Genomic DNA, 20920 nt, shown 5'->3' on the forward strand with positions numbered 1-20920 from the left:
GTGACCTGGCTGAAGTCGGACGCTTAACCGACTGCGCCACCCAGGCGCCCCGAAAATGAGGACATTATTAACTTTGGAATAACAACATAGCGTAAGAAATAAATTCAATCATAGCATGCTACTTGGGTCAGTGGTGAACAAAGTTTATAGTCATAATAAAAAATACTTTGAGATGTATAAAGATTGAAATAATATATTAGAAAAATGAAGGAGTAATATAAGTAAGCAAAATTTCCACTTTCTGGTAGAAAGTCAAATAATGGATGGACCAAAAGACAGCACCATATTCATATTATTTGAGAATATAAATTCTACAACCACTGCATGAATGAGGAATGTTCCACTGTAAATGTGAAAAGGGACGCCCACTTTTTTTTGTCACAAGCCTTTTGTACGATTTGATTTTTTTACATGATTTGCATATCCTGGGGGTACAGGGCCAATGGTGAGATAGAAAAAAGACAAGATTTTTACATTGAAGAACAATCTCCAAAATGCGTAAACCCATCCACTCTGAGTTGTTGTTTTTATGAATAATTTTAGGTAAAGGCCTATGAGTCGATATTTATTTACAAAAATAATAGTCTTTTATTGTAAGTACTTCCACAGTTTTAAAAAGAAATTTATTTTTCACATTTAAATGTCTTTAAAAGTATTCAAAGGATTATCATTCTGCATTCTTCTTTTCAGAAAGTACTTTTGAGGTAGATCTATTCCGGATTCTTTTTCTTTTTCTCTTCTTTTCAGAGGCAGATGATTTTGTATCCTGTGCTCTTTTCTTTTTCTTCAAACAGCTAAGAGGATTGGGGCCACTTACTTTCTTGTGTTTTTTCTTTCTCCTCTGTTCAGGGTTTTTCACTAAACCCTTTTCTTCTTTGAGTTGCTTGATACTTTGTTTCTCGCGCACTGAGACAAGCTGACCTGACTCTACTGCTTTAACAAAAGCAATTGTTTTGGGAGAAGGTTTGTCCAAGACAATAGTGTTCTGAATAATAAACATGAGAGGGACTCCAGGCTTTTTCTTCACTTTCATAGACAAATTCTGATCCTATTAAAAAGAAAAATAGCACTATTCAGTTCAAATATGTCAATTAAATAAGATGCCTTAAGTGGAAAAAATAGAAGAGATCACAAGTTTTACTTTTCAAATTGGTATGTCTCACTAATAGAGTAAATTTTATGATAAAAAAAAGGAAGATAAACAAGAAATCTGAGCACAAAGAGATAAGTGGCAACAATGTGACACTGGATCTATCAAGATTCTACAACCAGGAATTACAAACTGTCACAAAGGTAAGAATGTTAGGCAATGCCCCACTTTCTACTCTAAGACATGCTTCAAAAAGGGTCAAGAATGTTCAGAGGTTGAAGGGATAGAAATAAAATAAGAATTCATGGACTCAGATTCTAGATTCAGCTCTGCATCTAATTTAGTGATTTTATAATTCTAAAAGAATATGTAACCAAATCTGTATGTATGTGAACTTCTTTGTTAATATCAACCCTGAAAGTCTCTCCTTCCCCTCCTGGTCTTGAAAAGCCAGAAACAGTTCTATACTGGAGGTACAATTTCAAATAATGTACAACATGACTTTTTGAGAACTAGTATAAAATACAGGAACATGCAAAAACACTATGAACACAGAATGTAAAATATTTGTTCCACTTCTCTTCAAGAATGCTGACACATATCATCACATCTTTTTGTCAATAACTATTAAAAATACTTCAGTAATTAAGAAGAAAAATCAATATGCTTAAGGTTCTCTCCTCAAATTCTCTAATGGCATGACAACTGCTTTTATTGACTGCAAATCAACTTAAAAGCCTGTATTTTAAAAAGTTGAAACATTCTATCAAACCACTTCCATCTAATTTTTTCTGATTATAAGCAGCTCCATATGAAATAGAAACAGAAATGATTAAAATTGACTCTAATTTTAAAAGCAGTATCACCTGTGTTGCCACAAAATAATGATGAGGATTTCCCTCTTCAACCATGGAGAGCAGACATTCTGATCCACTCACTGGATTCTTGAAATGGGGACAATTTCGGACTTGGCATTTTTGTGCAATCAGTTTTGCCCCATATAAGTCTTTTCCCAATGTTTCTAACTCTTTTAACACACACCTGAAAAAAAAATGTTATTAGCAGCTCACAATTACAACATACATTTCAGTGTTCACATAAGTATAGAAAAAGTCAAGTTTTTACGAAATTTAAACTATACCATCACGATCTGAATGTGTTATGTGTTGGCCCCAATCATATGGTAGCCGTATCACTCTTTAAAAACCTGGAAAATATTTGGGGCACTTGGGTGGCTCAGTTGGTTAAGTGTCTGACTCTTGATTTTGGCTCAGGTCATGATCTCACAGTATATCCGGGGTGTGGGCATAGGAGTGGGGTGACAGCGCACGGGGCCTGCTTGGGATTCTCTCTCTCTCTCTATACCTCTCCCCCCACTCTTTCTCAAAATAAATCAACATTTAAAAAATAAACAAAAACCTGGAAAACACAAACACCAAGTTGAAGGAAAAACAGTTAAATCTACTGAGCACTTATTATGTGTCAGGCAGCATGCTAATTGCTCTTTACATAAATTCTTGCTTCAATCTCAAAACAGCCCTATCAGGCACCTAACTTGAAAGTTATCCTTATTTTAGAGTACCTCACTCTGAGAGATTCCAAGTAACATGCTGAAACACAGCTCATAAGGGGTAGAGTCGAAATGTGAATCCAAGTAGTTGACAACAGATACATTGCCCCAACCTTAGCGCTAGATGCTTCTACTTCAAGTACAAATTGGTACACCTTTAAACGATTCTCAGTACAGAGAAGTAAAAATTTAAGTCATCGGTTTAATAACAATCACAACTTCCTTTTTCTCTCTGCGTTTTCATATTAATATAAGCCAATGTTTTTTAAAATGTCAGCTATAAACTACCCATATCAAAATGACACAGTGATAACAAATTCTATTAATTTCTACTCCTTTTCACATCCCCATTTCTGCACCTCTTGAGGAGTCAAATGTCAGCATTTTAATAAGCTCTCCGGGCACTTCTTCTATCACACTAAAGAAAAAATAAAATAAAAAATTATGAGAACTACTTAGTCAAAGATTTCTGAAACTCCAGGCAGCCCTTGCCAGACTCTACCTTGCCTCACTCCCTTTATCATCCATTTAGTTTTGTTTAAGACAAGAGATTTTGCTTTCTATTAATCAGTTTTGAACTTTTTGGAGTTTCGGGCCCAAACTCCCATGTATTTACTGGATATTTCCTACGGACGTACACCATCTCTTCAAATTCGTGTCTAAAATCATGAAGATTTAGATCACGAAGCTCCTGGGTGTAAGTCAGAAATCCTAACTGACCTTTTCTTCCTCACCCATAACCCTACCCCATCGGCTGTTGGTATCTGTCTCAGGAATGCCTCTTTGTAGAGCCCTTGGGCTCCAGCCTTTCTTCTCTGAAGTTTAGGCTCCCATTATTTCTTGACTGGACAACCACAAAACGAGTCCGCCGGTCTTCACGAACTTCTTGCTTCTCCAACTCAGCCCTCACACTGTTACAATCAGCTTCTCCAAAAGACAGTTATCAGGTCTGATAGCATTTATCTCTTCATGATGCACACCAAGAACCGACACAATACTATGCTTTAAAATAAGCATAGTAGGGGCGCCTGGGTGGCTCAGTCGGTTAAGCAGCCGACTTCGGCTCAGGTCATGATCTCGCGGTCCGTGAGTTCGAGCCCCGCGTCAGGCTCTATGCTGACCGCTCAGAGCCTGGAGCCTGTTTCGGATTCTGTGCCTCCCTCTCTCTCTGACGCTCCCCCGTTCATGCTCTCTGTCTCAAAAATAAATAAATGTTAAAAAAAAATTAAAAAAATAAAATAAAATAAGCATAGTATATATGTATATATATTATATATCATATATAGTATATTTTATATAGTATATTATATACATATACATATATATACATATATATATATATACACACATACATATATATATATATATATATGTATATATATATAAAATAAGGTGGGAGGGTGGATAAGGGAAACAAGATTGGCCATTTCAAGAATTCCCAGAGCTGGGTGACACACAATTATACTAGTCTGTTGTGTATGAATAAAATATTCTGGAAGTTAAAATAAATTCTTTAGGGAAAAAATGCTACAGAACATAATTCCATATAGCACTTGCCAGACTTTTTTGTTACAGCACCATGTTAAAAACGTTGGTATTTCTATGGCACAGGGATTAAGGGACAGGTGGTATGTAGCCAGGAGGGATGAACTCAGGGGCACAAGCTAACTAAGGACTTGTCTGGCAGTGCTGAAGGCTAGGGGTAACAAATTGTGGGGTACCTACAACCATTGTGAGGCACTACTTGACTATGGAAAGCAGTTCATGGAGTGGTATTATGTGCGAAAAGCAAGCCAATAATACTGTATTCCCAGTAGAGCCCATTCCTTTGTGTGCATGTGCAGGTCTAAAGAACTGGATGGATGGTACAGCACGTTAACAGTGGTCACGGGGTGGTATTACGGGTCATTTACATTTTCTTTTTTTACTTTGTTTTAAAATATAATTTATTGCCAAATTGGTTTCCACACAACACCCAATGCTTATCCCAACCAGTGCCCTCCCCCATGCCCATCTCCCACTCTTTTTTTTACTTTTTTAAAGTAAATAATCTACAAGGGGAACAACAAAACCCTTAAGTTTCTTTTTTTTTTTTATTTTTTTTAACGTTTTATTTATTTTTGAGACAGAGCATGAACGGGGGAGGGGCAGAGAGAGAGGGAGACACAGAATCGGAAGCAGGCTCCAGGCTCTGAGCCATCGGCCCAGAGCCCGACGCGGGGCTCGAACTCACGGACCGCGAGATCGTGACCTGAGCTGAAGTCGGACGCTTAACCAACTGAGCCACCCAGGCGCCCCGAAACCCTTAAGTTTCTTAATAGTTCCTGTCGTAGGTTCGATTTCCCTTCTTCCCAGCGTCATTTCCAATTACACCCTGTGCTCTCATCTCTTTTTCAGGCATTTTACAACTCCATTTCTTCATTTAGGAGGTCTTTATCTCTTGTCTGTCACCCAAACTAGTCCTTCCCCTCAGAACTGAAAGGTGTCTGGGCTCAAAAGTGACCTCCTCTATGAAACCTTCCATGATTCCATCTCCCCACCCCCACCCCCGGGAGGTTCCCAGGCTGAGGAAGTCACAACACACACGAGTCAAAACGCGCCCGGAAGGTTGGCCGTTTGTCCTGTTCACCAAGTTATCCTCAGTGGCTACAGCCGGGCCTGGCATGGGGCTGGTACTTAATAAAGACAGTTCAATAAATAAATGACCATGGGCAAGGCTCTTAGCCTCGAGCTGTGAATTATCTTTCTGGGATTCGGAGATGTTAGCTCGCAGGGCAGCTGTGACGCTTGAAAACTTTTCATTTCCACTAGAAACAGCTATGCGAATAAGAGCAACCACTTGAAGCGGGTAGATTTTGGATACCAGCAAGTGCTCTCCACACGTCTGATCCTTAAAGCAACCTTATTAGTTCACGGTCTTTTCCTTACAGATGAGAAATCCCAGGCTCACAGAGATTAACTTGCCGGAAGCCACAAAGCTGGCAGGACTGGGACCAAGACTCGAAGCCAGATCGCACTACATAAAGCACGGGTCTCATTCGCCGGGCCAACCACGCGAAGATTCGCAGTGCACTGTACTTTCTACCTACGTGGTAGACACTCGCCTGACCTCCTCAGTGCCTCCACTTCACTGTCAACTCCTCGTGGGTGGAGCGTTTTGCACGTCGTGGCCTCGTCTCTACCACACCCGCAGGATCCCCGGGCCTCCTCCCCGGACCCGCCGGGCCCACCTGGTGGTGCACAGCTGCGTCTCCCCCATGAGGTAGCGGGGCAGCTGCTCCCGCAGCTGGATCCGGCCGCGCAGCGCCGCCTGACAGAAGGTACCGTCCAGCAGGATCTGGTACGGCTCGCGGACTCCGAAGTTATTGCGGAAGAAGCCGAGATGCTTCTTGGCGTGTTTCTGCCTCGTGATCTTCATGCCTGGCTTACCGGGACCGAGACCGAGACCAGGGCACCAGAAGCCCGTAGGAAACGCTTGCCCTACAGCCCGCGCCTCCCGGAAATAATGCACCCTTTGCCCCCGGAAGTAAACGCCCCCACTTGTTGGGCACGCCCACTGGTTGCGCCACGCTCAGAGGAGCGCGCGCTTCGCTCCTGGTGCCCGCGCTTTAAGATGCGCGCCCTCCCGGCAATGCGTAAGCTTACTGCGTTATCGTGCGTGCAGTCAGCCTCTCAGAGATAGGCAGTGTGATGATAATCAACGATAATGTTGAAGCTTACTATGCTGCAGGCAGTATTCTAAGTAATTTACCATATATTAAGCCCTTTAATGTTGATAATTTTCAAGTGGGGAAAGGAAAGGGATTGGAGTATACTGGACAACTATGGGCAGGTTTGTACTAGTTGCCCTCCCTCAAAGAAGTTAGGCACGTTTGCTAAGGGCACGTGGTTCTATAGTGTTAGAACTGTCACTGGAAGCCAGGACTGAAGTTAAAAGCCGCCTGTGGTTCAAATGATCTGGCTACCCACCAGTACCCATCTCCGCCCCCCCCCCCCCCCCGCCCGCCGAGGAACTACTGTCACTGAGAGCCAAACTTAGGAAAGAAGATAGCCTAACCCTTCGTTAATCAAGAGTTAATCAGAAAATTTTGTTCCCTAGCAGCTAATTGCCAAGCATCCACTTCAATTCAGAACAAGCTAATCAGAGAATGGGGAGAATAGAATTTTGCATTTTTGTCCCAGGTCCTCGAATCTGTCCCAGATCTAGTTCTGGCTAACTATTGAGAGAAAGAAACAACACAGAAAATTGATGTGCAAAGTGATGGAGATGTATTATTTGTATTGGGGTTTTTATTTGAAGATATAGGTTTATGGAATTGGAACTAAGAATTTCTATAATGTGTGCCCTGACCTGATTCCCAGCCCATCACTTAGATGGCTGCTTTTATTTCACTGAAAATTAATTTAGGAATTGGAAGCTATAAAATGTTATTATGGGATTGGATGCATGGTTCTTAAGTATAATTGCTCACTGCTTTCCAGGTTGATTCCTCTTTATCTCTGTATGCCAACTCCTTACCCCAGCTATACTCCCACCACAGAAATTATACCACCCCAGCCTTGCAAAAACAATTAAAATATTTTTAAAAAATAGATTGACAGATTTATCTACCACCACCATTCCATTGGATCATATTTCACTTATGATAATTAATAAAGGGAAACCTCACTATAATGGAGATGGGAGCTGGGTAGAGGGAGCTCTCACACCCCACTACTCTTATTCAATAACAGACCCCACAAAGAAGAGACAGACCTTGTAGATGGATACCACTTTACTACCCCAGCAGTAGGAAAGAAGACTTTTCTTATCCAATCCCACCAACAGCCCAGCCAATGAGATACAGTCACAACTTAGCCAATGAGAAGCCACTATACTTCAGGTTTTCAGTTTACTCCAGTGGACGTTTTGTTTATATCAGCCTTCCCAACCTCTAGATTACATCTATAAAAGAGCAGTACCTCTTCTTTGTTCCCCAGACTTGCCTATGGTTTTGGTGTATCTCACTTGTCTGGTACTGTAATTGTTTGCTATTGCTGAATAAAACCATGCTTTTTTTCTTGGTGAAATAACGGGCTTAAAATAACTGGTTTGATTTTTAAGGTTAACTAATGAGAAAAATGTGGTGCAGGACTAGGGCTTTGAGTCCGAGTTGTTTTTTGTGTTTTTTTTTTATTTTTTCAATTTTTTTTTAACTTACTAAACTATAGCATAATTATTTTTCAAACTCTATGTGTATGACAGTGCCATTTGCATACTGGATCCTTATTTCACAAACATGAAGACGGTTTACAATGGTGATTAGCAAGTTTAAAACAGAGTTTTCTACTATAGCAGTGTTTCTCAAAACATAATCCCGGGATATGCAGAAAAAGCTCTTAGGATGCTTGTTTAAAATGCCCATTTCTGATTCTGAACAAGTATTGAAGGATAGGGATACTATTCAAAAAGGAATTGCCTTTAATTACAATCTTCCCAAGTCATTATTATGCATATTAATGTTCCTGAAGGTTGGTTTGCAGTAGAGCATCACTGTTCATCCAATAGGACATTTTCAGTAGGTAGTTCACCGAACACTTTCTGGTCTGAGGGTCAATGACCTAATATTAGAACATCAATATTTGGGCACAACCTAGGCACAAGACAAATATTGCCGTTATTTGTTGAACTAGTAAAGATTCTTAAATTATCTTATATCATCTTAAAGTATTCTTATAATATCTTTGCTAAAAATTTTAATAGCCATTGAAAATAATTTTGACCTTATGGTGCTGGAACAATAACGTCTCAGCATTGCTGGCTGCTAGCTCTTTTCTTAGGTCACTTTACTGGACATTTTCCATGCCAAATAGCCATTCAGCTCAGGTAGGGAATTAATTTATTTTTCTTTATTTATTTCATGCTCTTCATCTTCTTTATTATGTCTGGATCAAATATAATTTATAGTGCGATTTGTTGTACATGATTTTGAAGATTTTTCTTCATGAAATTTTGATGAAGCCAAGTTGACAGAATGATTTATTTTTGCAAGGTGTGACTAATTCCCAAACAAGACTTTTTCATGAAAGATTCATGGCCTAAATGGAATTAAGTAGGTAAACATTAAATACAATTCATAAAGGTTATTTTGTTTAATTTCATAAATGTTAGTATTCCAGATAATTCACAGAGATTTCTATTGTGAAATTATTCTGCCTTACAATCACATTTAAATATTTATAAACATTTGTTAACACCCACTAGTTCAAAAAGAATACAATATTCTAACATTATGTAGCTAACATATGCTCTAAATAGGTAATTTCCCTAAATAAATCATTTAAAACAACTTAGGTAAACTGGTTTGTATTGAGGGCCTACTAAGTCCTTCAGTAGGATCCCCTATGATAGACTCCATCCTCGACTTGCTTACTGTGAATTTTCATACATGGCAGGCAGGCAGTGTTTTGAAGTTCGGATCCAGAGGCCTCTCCTCCTTTTAAAACATGTTTTATGTTTTTCAAAGTACAAAAATGCCTTTTATAACAAGTGCAACAATGGAACAACACAAAGATATTCATCCCTTCTCTCCTTGCTCACATAACGCACTAACAACCTGCTGTCCTTCAGCCATTTCCCATATTCATATACTTTATACATCATTTGCATACATACATGGAGAGATTTTTGCTACTTATGTTATTCAAAAATGGCATCATATTTTGTCACTTCTATACATTTTGCTTTTCTCACCCAACAATCCTTGTGGAAATTCTTCCTGCCTCTACACCCCAAGTCAATTGGCATAGTTCTCATTCATTATTTTTAATGGCTGACTGACATTCCCCACAAAATCATCACATATAACATGATGTGGCACAGACTGTGAATCGTCACTCAATATCTCTTCTCTCTCTCTCTCTCTTTTTTTTTTTAGTAATAGAAATTTGATTTTATTCTGGACATTAATGTGCCCATGGAAAAGAATCTATTTCCCAGCCTTCTGTGTAGCTAAGTATAGTCATATGGTTAAGTTCTAGCCAAGGCTACATAAGTATAAATGTTACAAAGATCTTCTGGGAAGGCTGTTTAAAAGACACCAACTTGGCTCAGCAATTGGCACTTTTGTTTTTTTCCACTTTCTTCCTTCCTACTCTCTGGAATTTGGATGTGATGAATGGAACACTAGACGCCTATTTTAGTCCATGAGGTAACCTGGAGGATGGAGGCTATGTGCTAAGCTGGAAAGCAGATAAAGGAAGGAATCTGTGTCATTTCCAAATCTAGACTTTCTATGTCTGGACTTGTTTTACATGAGAAGAAAAACAAACTTTTACCTTGGTTTAAAAAATATTATTTTAAGTTTTTTCCCCACTTTTGAGACTTTATTTATTTTAAAGCAGCAGTAGGATTACAACAAAATTAAAAAGAAGATACAGAGATTCCCCATATACCTCCAGCCTCTACACATACACAGCCTCCCTCATTACCAACACCACTCACCAGAATGTTTTTGTTGTTGTTGTTGTTTGGTTGGTTGGTTGGTTGGTTTTTTTACCTGAGGGTGAACCTACAATGGCACATTCAGTTTATTTTATATGCAGCCGAACCCACTCCTAACTGATAAAGTTAAAACTACTTGCCAGAATTTTCTTTTGACAGATGTCTTTGATGAAACTTTGATGTTGCTTGGTGTTTGCCAATACAATTACCCTTTCTTTGAACAGGTTCAAAATCTCAGTTTCATATTTTCTGTAAAAGGTAGACTTTTTCCAAAGTAAAATAAATTAAATCCTTTTTACTTGCTATAAAAGCTATCTTGACATTTGTTTCTTTTGAAAGTATAAACAATTTGATTTGAACTGGATATGTCAGTGGGATGAATCTCCTGTTGAATAAAGTTAGTTAAATATGAAGAACCCCAACTGCTTGGGCAAGAAATACCAAGGAAATGTTAATGTCAACGTACTTGTCAATGAAAGCAAGCAAGCAGGATTTCTGTCTGTTGGCCCAGCTAGTACCAGTGAGCTCTCCCTCCAGGGTAAATGACAATAAAGAAACTGTCTCTTAGGAAAAAGTTTCAAGGGATTTCTGTTTGTCAAGGATATTTTTAAACCAGACAGTAATCAGGAAGTATCCACCATTGGTTATCAGATGGCCATAAAATTAGGCTAGCAAATTTGCTTGCTATAATAAATAGTCTCTTTGAATGAAATCATACAGAGAACACATATTGCCATGTGAATTAAAGTGAAAGGAATTTTCAACTTTTTACCGTTAACAGATCTGAATAGTGCTCTACATTGGGATGTTACTATAAAATGTTTAATGATTGTAATGAAAGTGGTAAAACCAAAAACTGGTAGAGAGGAGGAAAAGTTAAAAAGTGGCAGCAATGTGCAAACTGTTTTACTTTGATGCATAACAAACTGCCATTTGAAATTTAATTAAATCATAACTGAAAGTGGTAGAGAAGTTTGTACCGTACAGGGTCTTTCATTTTAACTTATCAAAGCATTTTAGATTAATGAATCCTTGTAAAATTACTCTAGGTAAACAAATATTATTACTGTTACTTAAAGGAGTTTAAAGGTCAAAAATTACGTCAGATTATAGCATTAAAAGGATTTTCTAAAAACACGATTTATTTACATTAAACCAAATGCTGAAGACAACCATTTTGCTCATGCTTTGGTATATATTTTTATGCAGCAGGAGGACTTCACAGCAGAAACTGAACTACTGGTGGCAAGAAATTAAACAAACTTTCAATAATGCAGTAGAATATTATTTCAAAGTCTCATATTTATAATTAAATCACATCAATACAAGGTATTAATTACATGATGTTATACAAAGTAAAAGTCACTCTTAGAATCCGTGCAAATGTTTTCAATACTAGATCACTTTGTTTTAATATTAGTTGGTAATTCATAAATCAAAATACTGAAATGAGAAAGTCAAATGTTGTTTCTAAAATTATTATTCTAGCAAACGTACAGAAAATGCCCACATGCTGGGTCTTATGTATAAATGAATATTATTTTCTTTTTATTGGCTCTCTCTTTACCCTTTCTATTGTTCCTTTCATAGTACTGAACAAATCACTTAGCTCTTCAAACAATAGGCTCACAGTTTCATTCCACATGTACACAGAAGGAAGCATATGATTTAAATTGATTCCAATAAGACTAAAGAGAAAGACCTTTTTTGGGGGGCGCCTGGTTGCCTCAGTCAGTCGAGTGTCCAACTTCGGCTCAGGTCATGATCTCAGGGTTGGTGAGTTTGAGCCCCGCGTCAGGCTCTGTGCTAATAGCTCAGAGTGTAGAGCCTGTTTTGGATTCTGTATCTCCCTCTCTCTCTGCTCCTCCCCTGCTCGTGCTCTGTCTCTCTCTCCCAAAAATATAAACATTAAAAAGAGAGAGAGAGAGAGAACTTTCTACCCCCTTGGTTGGGGAGAGGTTTTCTTTTTCTTGCAATAAACATTTAAAAAAATGAAGTGCATTGTGTCCATTGCTACTGGCAGCAGTTTTGAGTTTATAGGTAGCCAGTCTGTGGACAGAACTAAAACATGTCAGAAGCCAGAGTCAAGAGAATCATAATGACATGGAACTGGAGACTCTATGCTACTTTATTTGGAATATGTATTCCCAACCTAGACATTTACTTACATGATAGAGTACATTTCCTTCTTGTTTAAAATAATTAAATTGTTTTTTGGTGTGTACTTGTTTTTTGTTACTTGCAGCCCCAAGTGACCTAACTGATGTTTATTTGTTAAATCCAGGCCCCCCAAAAATGTATTTTAAAAGAAAAATGACACACGGGCACCTGACTGGCTCAGTTGGTAGAGCATGTGACTCTTGGTCTCAGAGTTGTGAATTTGAGCCCCATGTTGGGTGTAGAGCTTACTTTAAAAAATAAATAAGTAAAAGGAAAAATGATAGCATTACCTGTATAATACCTTGCTTTAAAGAAATTTAAGATGTTCTGCATATGTTCTTATTTTATCCTGGACAACACCATGAAGAGGCTGGGATGTGGAAATAACTGTTGCTATTAGCTGCTTTCAACATCTCCCAAAGGCATCTTTTCCACTCTAGTTAAATATTAAGCAAAGTGTTTTGTGTTTTAAGCCCGATGATTTTCTCTGGCCTAATGAATATTTGTGGACTTCTAAACAGTATACTAGCTTAATCCAGAACTTTAGTTTTTCCCTATTTATTTATAATATTTATATGTTGTTTTTTATATAATTTTGTATTGTAGACCTGGCTTGTTAATTATAATGGCACCATATAGTCTCTTGTGGAGGGGTAGAAACTTCCCTTTCCTCCCATTTCTGTAGAATAGGGGGTTTCTGATCCCTTCCTCATGAGTGTCGTTGGAGGTAGGCCCCTCTGTTTCTCTCCATTCTGTTACTTGTGACTCCTGAAAGAAGGAAGGGCTAATGTGATATTTTTGGAGATCTCATAACCATCACATAATCACATCTTCTTCCCAAGGGAAAAAAGATCTCTGTGCTTCTTTCCTAGAAAATAATGTATACAGAAGAGGTAAGAACATACGTTCTTTACAGAATTCTTGGCTGAAAGCTTTGCCTGAAATTTTCCTTGCTTCTTTGTTTCTAATGGACACTAGAAGAGGACAACCCCTGAGCTGTGCATCATGAATATACAGTTACTTCTGAGAGGGGCAGTAAATAGAAAGATCAGATTACTTTCTACCCTCTTCCTTCACACCAAAGCTAGAACAAAAGCTAGGTTGGTCCTATAGAGGTTATCTGTGAGCCCCGAGCAGGCGCAGACACAGAGCCTGCTCTCTCTGCCTATCTACTCCGTGACCAAGGGCACTGCTCAGCTCAGAACCCAAGACTTGTCAGATGATCAAAGGAAGCTTCTTTCCATAGAGGTCTGGAAGCAGGCACCAACTGAATAGGAATATATTTACATTTTAAAAAATGTTTTGGCTCCTCTGTATACCAAATAGGAATAAAGTGTCATTTAAAAAAATCCTTTGACTCATCTTTGGTGTCTTGACTGTCATTTCACACATTGAAAGGGATTTAAGAAAGCCTTTGCCAAGTGAGGGAAAGCGGCTCCAACACTGGCTGGTTCTGAGGCACGGACTGGTCACAGTCTGACATTCACTGGGCTGTGTTTTCCTAGTGGGTAGAGTTACTATGCCACAAAGGCAGAACCAGTCAGACTGTTTATTTTTTCATTTTTTCATTCAGGTATGACAGGCTATTCTTTGCTTCCTGTCCCTAGGTGGTAGTCACCCATGGGCACAGTCCACAGCTTGCTTTGGAAGGCCCTCACCATCCTCTCTCTTTTTGCTTCTGACTAAATTTGAAATATTTCCAGCAAATATAGAAGTATGCTAAAAACTTTAGTCCCTTTGACAGAAAAAACGAAGAACGTATTGCTAGGGATACAGGGTAAATTTATTTTCTCTGGTAAATGAATAGCCACAATAACTTAATACTCACAATATCAAACTGCTTTTGGCAGGGTGTGGGCAGAAACACAACTTAATGATTGCGACCAACCTTCTTTGGGTGATCAGTACAGAATATCCTGTGTTCTGCTGCAATCTGTTATTTAATATTTTCTGCAGGCTTTAGGTTTATTTTGCTCTTATTTTTCTAGTATCTTGAGGAGGGAGCTTTCGTTATCGATTTGAGATATTTCCTCTTTCAGAATGTATGCATTTAGCTATAAACTTTTCTCTGAGCACTGAGGTAGCTGTGTCTCACAGATTTTGACATTTTACATTTTCGTATTCATTCAGTTCAATGTGTGTGTGTTTTTAAAGTTCCCTCAAGACTTCCTCTTTGATCCATGGGTTATTAGAAGCGTGTTGTTTAGTTTCCAAGTACTGTATTTGGAAAATTTTCTGTTACCTTTTTGTTTGAATCCATTGTGGTTGGAAAACATACTCTGTGTGATTTCAATTCTTTTAAATTTTTCAAGTTTTGTTCATGGTTCAGGATATGGTTTATATGTTCCATGGGCATTTGGAAAGAACAAAATGAATGTGTATTCTGTTGTTGGGTGGAATGTTTTATAAATGTTGATTAGATCCTGTTGATGGTATTGCTGAGTTCCTTTATATTCTAGCTAGTTTTCTCTCTAGTTTTTCCATCAATTGTTGAGAGAGGGGACTTGATGTCTCTAAGTATGAGTGTGTATTTGTCTATTTGTCCTTTGAGTTCTAGGAATTTTTTTCTTTATGTAACCTCAGCTTTGTTGCTAGGGAATACACAATTAGAATTGCTATGTGTTATTGGTGATTGGCCATTTTATCATTATATGTCTCCTTCTGTCTCTGGTTATTTTCTTTGCTCCAAATTCTCCTTTATTTGATTTTAATATAGTCACTCCTGTTTTCTTTTGCTTAATGTTTGAGTGATATATTTTTTCCATCATTTTACTTTCAATATGCCTATATCATTATATTTGAAATGAGTTTCTTTTAGACAGTCTATAGTTGGGTGGACTGTGGTGGGTTTGTACTATATCAACTTAGCTAAGCTGGAATCATACTTTTTAGAATTCCCTTTTCTGTATAGTTCTGAGCTAGGGTTGGCTGTAGGGGTGTGAGGGAAACAGAGAAGTCAGAGATGACTCCAAGGCTTTTGGTCTAATCAACTGGAAGAATCGAGCTGTCTTTAAATCAGATGGGGAAGACCAAGGAGGGGAGGCAGTGTTTGGAGCTGTGGGTAGGTTAAGTTGCAGGTGCATGTTGAACATATAGTGGAGGTGTTGCATAGGCAGATGTGCATGCTGGTGTTGACTTCAGTTGAGAGATCTAGGGAAAAAAATTTTGGGAATCATCAGTTCTGCATAGACATCTATGGAATGAGTAAACATTTGAAAAATAAGCAATAGGCAAAGTTTGAAGCATAGAAAGAATGTCTTAAATTCCTTATATAAAATGATTTTTGACAGCTGTCAAGTATTGTTTTAAAGACTTGAGTTCTATATTTGAGAGAACTATGTTATAGGTCAACATGATTTTTTTTTAAATTTTTTTAACGTTTTTATTTATTTTTGAGACAGGGAGAGACAGAGCATGAACAGGGGAGGGTCAAAGAGAGGGAGACACAGAATCTGAAACAGGCTCCAGGCTCTGAGCGGTCAGCCCAGAGCCCGACACGGGGCTCGAACTCATGGACTGCGAGATCATGACCTGAGCTGAAGTCGGCCGCTTAACCGACTAAGCCACCCAGGCGCCCCTAGGTCAACATGATTTTTAAGGAGTGTTCTACATCATCCTGGAACACTGTACATAAAAATAACTTATTTGTACATTACTCATGTAAATCCTGTATGATTTACATAGCAGCAAAGGGCTATCAGTTCTGATAATTCTGATCAAAGTTCCCATGTTTTAATTAATTTCTGCATAATCTAAGTGGTTAGAGACTGCTATATAAAATTACATAAGACAAATAGCAATACCAGCTTGCCACTAATTAACAGAATGACGTTGGACAAATCATGTCTCAGCTTCCAAGCACGTGTGATGGGACTTAGTACAGCTCTTCATAGTTTTCAAGATCGGGAGTGGGTATTAATAAAAATGAAAAGTGAGGGGCGCCTGGGTGGCTCAGTCGGTTAGGCGTCCGACTTCAGCTCAGGTAATGATCTCGCGGTGAGTTCCAGCCCCGCATTGGGCTTTGTGCTGACAGCTCAGAGCCTGGAGCCTGCTTCAGATTCTGTGTCTCCCTCGCTCTCTGCCCCTCACCTGCTCATGCTCTGTCTCTCTCTGTCTCAAAAATAAATAAAAACATTAAAAAAAAAAAAAAGAAAAATGATTAGGCGAGACGCTACATAAAATGTGAAATAAAATGCTGTTATGATCAACTTACTTGACTAATGGACACTGACTAAACATAAGGTGCAAAATATTCTAAAAAGTCTACTTCTGTCTTGCAGCATTCAAACAGAAAGAAAAAGCCTCAAACACATAGCGCACATGCGCAGAGGATTACTTCGGCGAAGGAGGTGAGGCTGGAAAAGGAAAAGAGAGGCGGAGCCCCACTCCAGTTTTTCCTCTCAGCTCCGCCCCTCGAGCCCCGGACTGTGCATGACGTCACGTAAAGCGCGTACTTCCGCTTCCGGTCACTCACGTTTCTCTTTTTTCCTGTCTGTCTGGAAAGATGGCGTCCCGCAAGGAAGGCACCGGCTCCGCCGCCGCTTCTTCCAGCTCCACCACCGGCCCGGCGGGGAAAGGCAAAAGCAAAGGCGGGTCCGGAGATTCGGCCGTGAAACAAGTGCAGATAGATGGCTTGGTGAGTGGGGTTCCGTTTCCCCAGGCCCACGTGGGCAGCTCAGTTCTTAGTCCAGTCCTGCCCGACGTGCTGCTTGGCAGCCTCGCCACTGGGCCTGGTGAGACTGGGACAAGGTTTTCCCCTTGGACCTTTCTCTTTCGTCTTTACTTTTTGTTGGGAGGCGCGACAGCTTTCTCTGCCATCCATCGGGGGAGTTGAGGTCTGAGATAGGGAATAGAAACTAGGGGTGAGTGTGACAGATCTTTGAGGTCTTGAGATGCTTGGATTTGGAGAAGGACTCTTCGGGGAGACAAATAGGTGAAGGAGGTGTCCAGAAGGATCTAGGAATCTAGGGCTTTTGGAAGATAAAGTAAACTCCATTGCTTCCCTGCTGGGACCTGACATCTGTAACTTGCTAAGTGGAGATTTACTTTGTAGACACTTCTGAGTTTGTGGCTCAGCGTTTACCTGAAACCATGCAGTGGGAATGAACATCTTTTGTGTTGGCGTCTCCTTTCTTCATCTGTGAATGTTGGAGTTCCTCAGGATTTGCGTTTAGGCATCATTCTATCAGGTCTATGCCTGAGATAGTGTAACAAAGTAGGTAATAGCACACTGCTGGAGCCAGACTGCTTGGGTTTGAGTCTTACCTCCAAAATTAGCTGAATAATATTGGCCAAGTTAACCTCTTTATACTTATTTTCCTCATTTTAGTTGTTTTGAGGATTAAAATTGGCCGAAAAATGTGTCAATAACTAGAACAGTCTCTGGGACATTGTAAGTTACCATTTCATCGTAGTTGCTTAATTATTACCTGTGTTACAAAAAGTTACAGTAGTAGACACTCCTTAAGTTCCTTTCTTGTGGCTTTAAATATTACTTGTATTCTGATTTATAATTTTTGCCAGACTTGGTTTTTGAATGCCACGCTTGAATACCTTACTGCCTGCTTGACATCGCTATTTGGCTATTTTATAGGCATCTCAAATTTAACTTGTCCAAAATAAGATTATTGCTATCTCCCGTTCCTTACCCTCTCCCCCTCCTTGGTCTTACCTCAGTCTCTCCCATATTAGTAAATGGGATTACTATCTACCCATTTGAACAAATCGGAAAACTTCGGCATTAACCTATATTTGTTCTCCCCCCAACCGCCAGCATTCAGTCTCAGCACGTCCTGTTGGTTCCATCTCCAAAATATATCAAATTCATTTGCTTCTCATCTATATGCCATCAACCACATTCACCTGCAATAAAATACAGACTTCTTTATTTATTTATTTATTTATTTTTTTTAAATTTTTTTTCAACGTTTTTATTTATTTTTGGGGCAGAGAGAGACAGAGCATGAACGGGGGAGGGGCAGAGAGAGAGGGAGACACAGAATCGGAAACAGGCTCCAGGCTCCGAGCCATCAGCCCAGAGCCCGACGCGGGACTCGAACTCACGGACCGCGAGATCGTGACCTGGCTGAAGTCGGACGCTTAACCGACTGCGCCACCCAGGCGCCCCTATATAAAATACAGACTTCTTACCACATCCTTCAAGGTCCTGCTATTCTTGTGTCTTTCTCCAAGCTCCCCTCATTCTTTTTTCTAGGCTGCATTCACAGTGACATTTTAGTTCATTGTTTTCTCTTCCTGAAATACTTCAAGTATTTCTTCCTACTTGGTGGCTTCTTTTGTTCCTTTAGGTTGTTGACTTAAATGCCCCGTTTTAAGAAAGGTCTTACCTACCAACCCTGTCAAATGTTCCCTCCGCATCATCCTCCATCACACCACTCTGTTTCATAGCATTTTCCACTGCCTGTAACTGTCTTGTTTGCTTTCTTGTCTCCCCCACAGAAATGTAAGCTACTGAGGGCAGGCTAGGGACTGTGTTTATGTGGTATATTCTCAATACAGAACCTTTTAACCAACATAGACAGGATGAATGAATGAATACAATATTTCATTTTATTCTTATACTATTCCTAGTTCATGTTCTGATACCTTTTACAGATTATTTTAGTGGTATCTCGAGTTGTTCTCCTAGTCCTCTTCAGTCCATCTTTTGTACTTTCATTAAAACATTCACTTAATGTGAAAGTTTAGATCTTGTTAGCTTCCTTCCTGAAATGTTTTCAGTGATGTTGCCCTTGCTTTGTGTTCAGGTTAATTTTCCAAGCCTCTTAGTAAGTGTACATTCCAGCCACACAGGACTATGATTGACCTCATGTTTAATCACATTTGTTCTTGGCATTTTGTTAATGGACAAGACCAATTTTTCTTCTTGTATTGAACCCTTCCTTCCCTTCCTTTGCTCCTGTTTCATCAAATCTTCTGTATCTTTAATATTACCTTCCCCTTAACATGTAAATGTTGTCAGGACTCTCCTGACTTTTTCATTTAACAGTCTGTGCTCCATTCTTAGTCCCCACTTTTTTCCCTCTTGAAGTCAATGGTTAAAGAATTGTCTATAGTTGTATTTTTCCATTTTTGCTTCAACTCACTGTTGTTAGAATCTCTACTACTACTAATTCCCTGATTCAGTTTTCAGAAAAATCATTGATAGCATTAGCAAAGAACTATAAAAAATATCAAAATATATCATACGTGAAAAACAGTGCTTATAATACACAATTTAAATAATCACAAAATAAACATCCAGTTACCTGCCATTCAATGTGAGAAATAGGACATTACGAAAATCCTTGAAGCCTATTCCCTTATTTCATCCTTTCCTCCCATCCCTTCTTTGCATCCTGTAATCACTTTTGTGAACTTTGTTTCAGTGATTGTGTTTTCTTTATAGCTTCACCATAGAGTATTCCTAAATAATCTGTTTAGTTTTGCCTGTGTATATTAATAAAATGAATGAAATATGAATTAAATCATAGTACATGTTCTCCCATGTCCTGAGTCATATATATGTATATCTCACATTGTTTTTGAGATTAGTCCATTCTAGACTAAGTGACAGTAATTCATTTCCATTACTATAGAACATCTCATTGTATGAATGTGATGTAATTGTCCTCATCTGACTGATAATGGACAGCTATAGATGGCTTATTTTCCTTGTGTGAAATGATATCTCTCAAGAATCTTTTAATCATCCGTTCCATTAGACTTGTCAGTTTGACTTTTACTGTACCCTGCACAGAGTTGGTGCTAAGTGAATCCTCCGGGAATGGAAGAGTGGATTTTTATTGCAGTCAGGTGATCTCATTGTTCCTAGAAAAGATCAAACTAATTGTTCCTGTTGAACTTTTCCTGTAAAAGCTACCTTGTTCCCCCAGACCAGTTTGAATCTTTCCATGGGCCAGCAAGACCAGTGGAATTGCGCTTACCTGGTACCTTGTTAGAAATGCAGAAATACAGTATTTCAGAATCTCAGGGCCCCTTCTTGATCTACTGTATAGAATCTTAATGTTTGAAAAGTATTGTTCTTGTTCACATTGATCTCTTCCTTTATCTGAACTTTTTATGACAGTTTGTATCTCTCATCCTGGCACGTGAGCATAGACTGTTAATTGATAGTTTATTGTTTATTTTTCCTTTCTCACTGAGATGATCATTTGAAGGTAAAATTGTAAAATACTTGTACTTTTCATAGTTCTGGTGCTTAAAAGTGATTACCACTGAAATTTACTTCCTTTCAAATTTTGTTTTTCTGTTTTATGCAAAAAGTTACCTTATTTAAAGTTGTTGGCTACCTCATTTCTCTTTTATTGGAAGTAAGGTAGAGGATGTTACTAGTAAATGAAAAAGTAAGAGTTCTGTATCCTTTGTCATTCAGGTGTCAGCTCAGATGTTACCTCACAGGTACTTTCTGACTACTCTAAAGAGGCTACATCAGTTCATTGACCCTTTTATCTGATTTTTAGGCCCTTGTTACTGTTGAAAGTCTCTTATTTATTTGTTGCTTGTTTGTCTTCTCACACTAAAAAAATACACTAAAATACCAGCTTCTGGAGAGCAGGACCAATGTCAGGCTTATTCACTGCAATATTTACAAGTG

General features: G+C 38.8%; 2 protein-coding genes across 2 annotated transcripts in view; one reads left to right on the plus strand and one right to left on the minus strand.

Annotated features, from left to right (window-relative positions):
- Window positions 1-564: 564 nt before the first annotated feature.
- On the minus strand, window positions 565-6178 carry UTP23 (UTP23 small subunit processome component). Its single transcript, XM_086694920.1, has 3 exons — window positions 5891-6178; window positions 1957-2131; window positions 565-1048 (listed from the first exon to the last, which is right to left on the minus strand). The coding sequence occupies exons 1-3, from the start codon at window positions 6076-6078 to the stop codon at window positions 668-670; spliced, it is 744 nt and encodes a 247-aa protein (XP_086551046.1). The 5' UTR covers window positions 6079-6178; the 3' UTR covers window positions 565-667.
- A 10595-nt stretch (window positions 6179-16773) lies between these two features.
- The window catches only part of EIF3H (eukaryotic translation initiation factor 3 subunit H), a 100246-nt gene continuing 96099 nt past the window's right edge, over window positions 16774-20920 (plus strand). The window contains exon 1 of the mRNA XM_025922487.2: window positions 16774-16939. Within this exon, the coding sequence (XP_025778272.1) occupies window positions 16808-16939 (132 nt within the window). The 5' untranslated portion in view covers window positions 16774-16807. The remainder of the gene's footprint in view (window positions 16940-20920) is intronic.

The sequence above is a fragment of the Puma concolor genome, chromosome F2 (assembly GCF_028749965.1).
Source record: "Puma concolor isolate L17-30 chromosome F2, mPumCon1.1.hap2, whole genome shotgun sequence".
Lineage (NCBI taxonomy): Eukaryota > Metazoa > Chordata > Mammalia > Carnivora > Felidae > Puma > Puma concolor.

Coding starts and splice junctions, on each gene's coding strand:
- UTP23 (XM_086694920.1), bottom strand. CDS start 6,078: ATGAAGATCACGAGGCAGAAACACGCCAAGAAGCATCTCGGCTTCTTC. Junction 2,132..5,890: donor ACGCAGCTGTGCACCACCAG/GTGGGCCCGGCG, acceptor TTTTTTTTTCAG/GTGTGTGTTAAAAGAGTTAG. Junction 1,049..1,956: donor ATTATTTTGTGGCAACACAG/GTGATACTGCTT, acceptor TCTTTTTAATAG/GATCAGAATTTGTCTATGAA.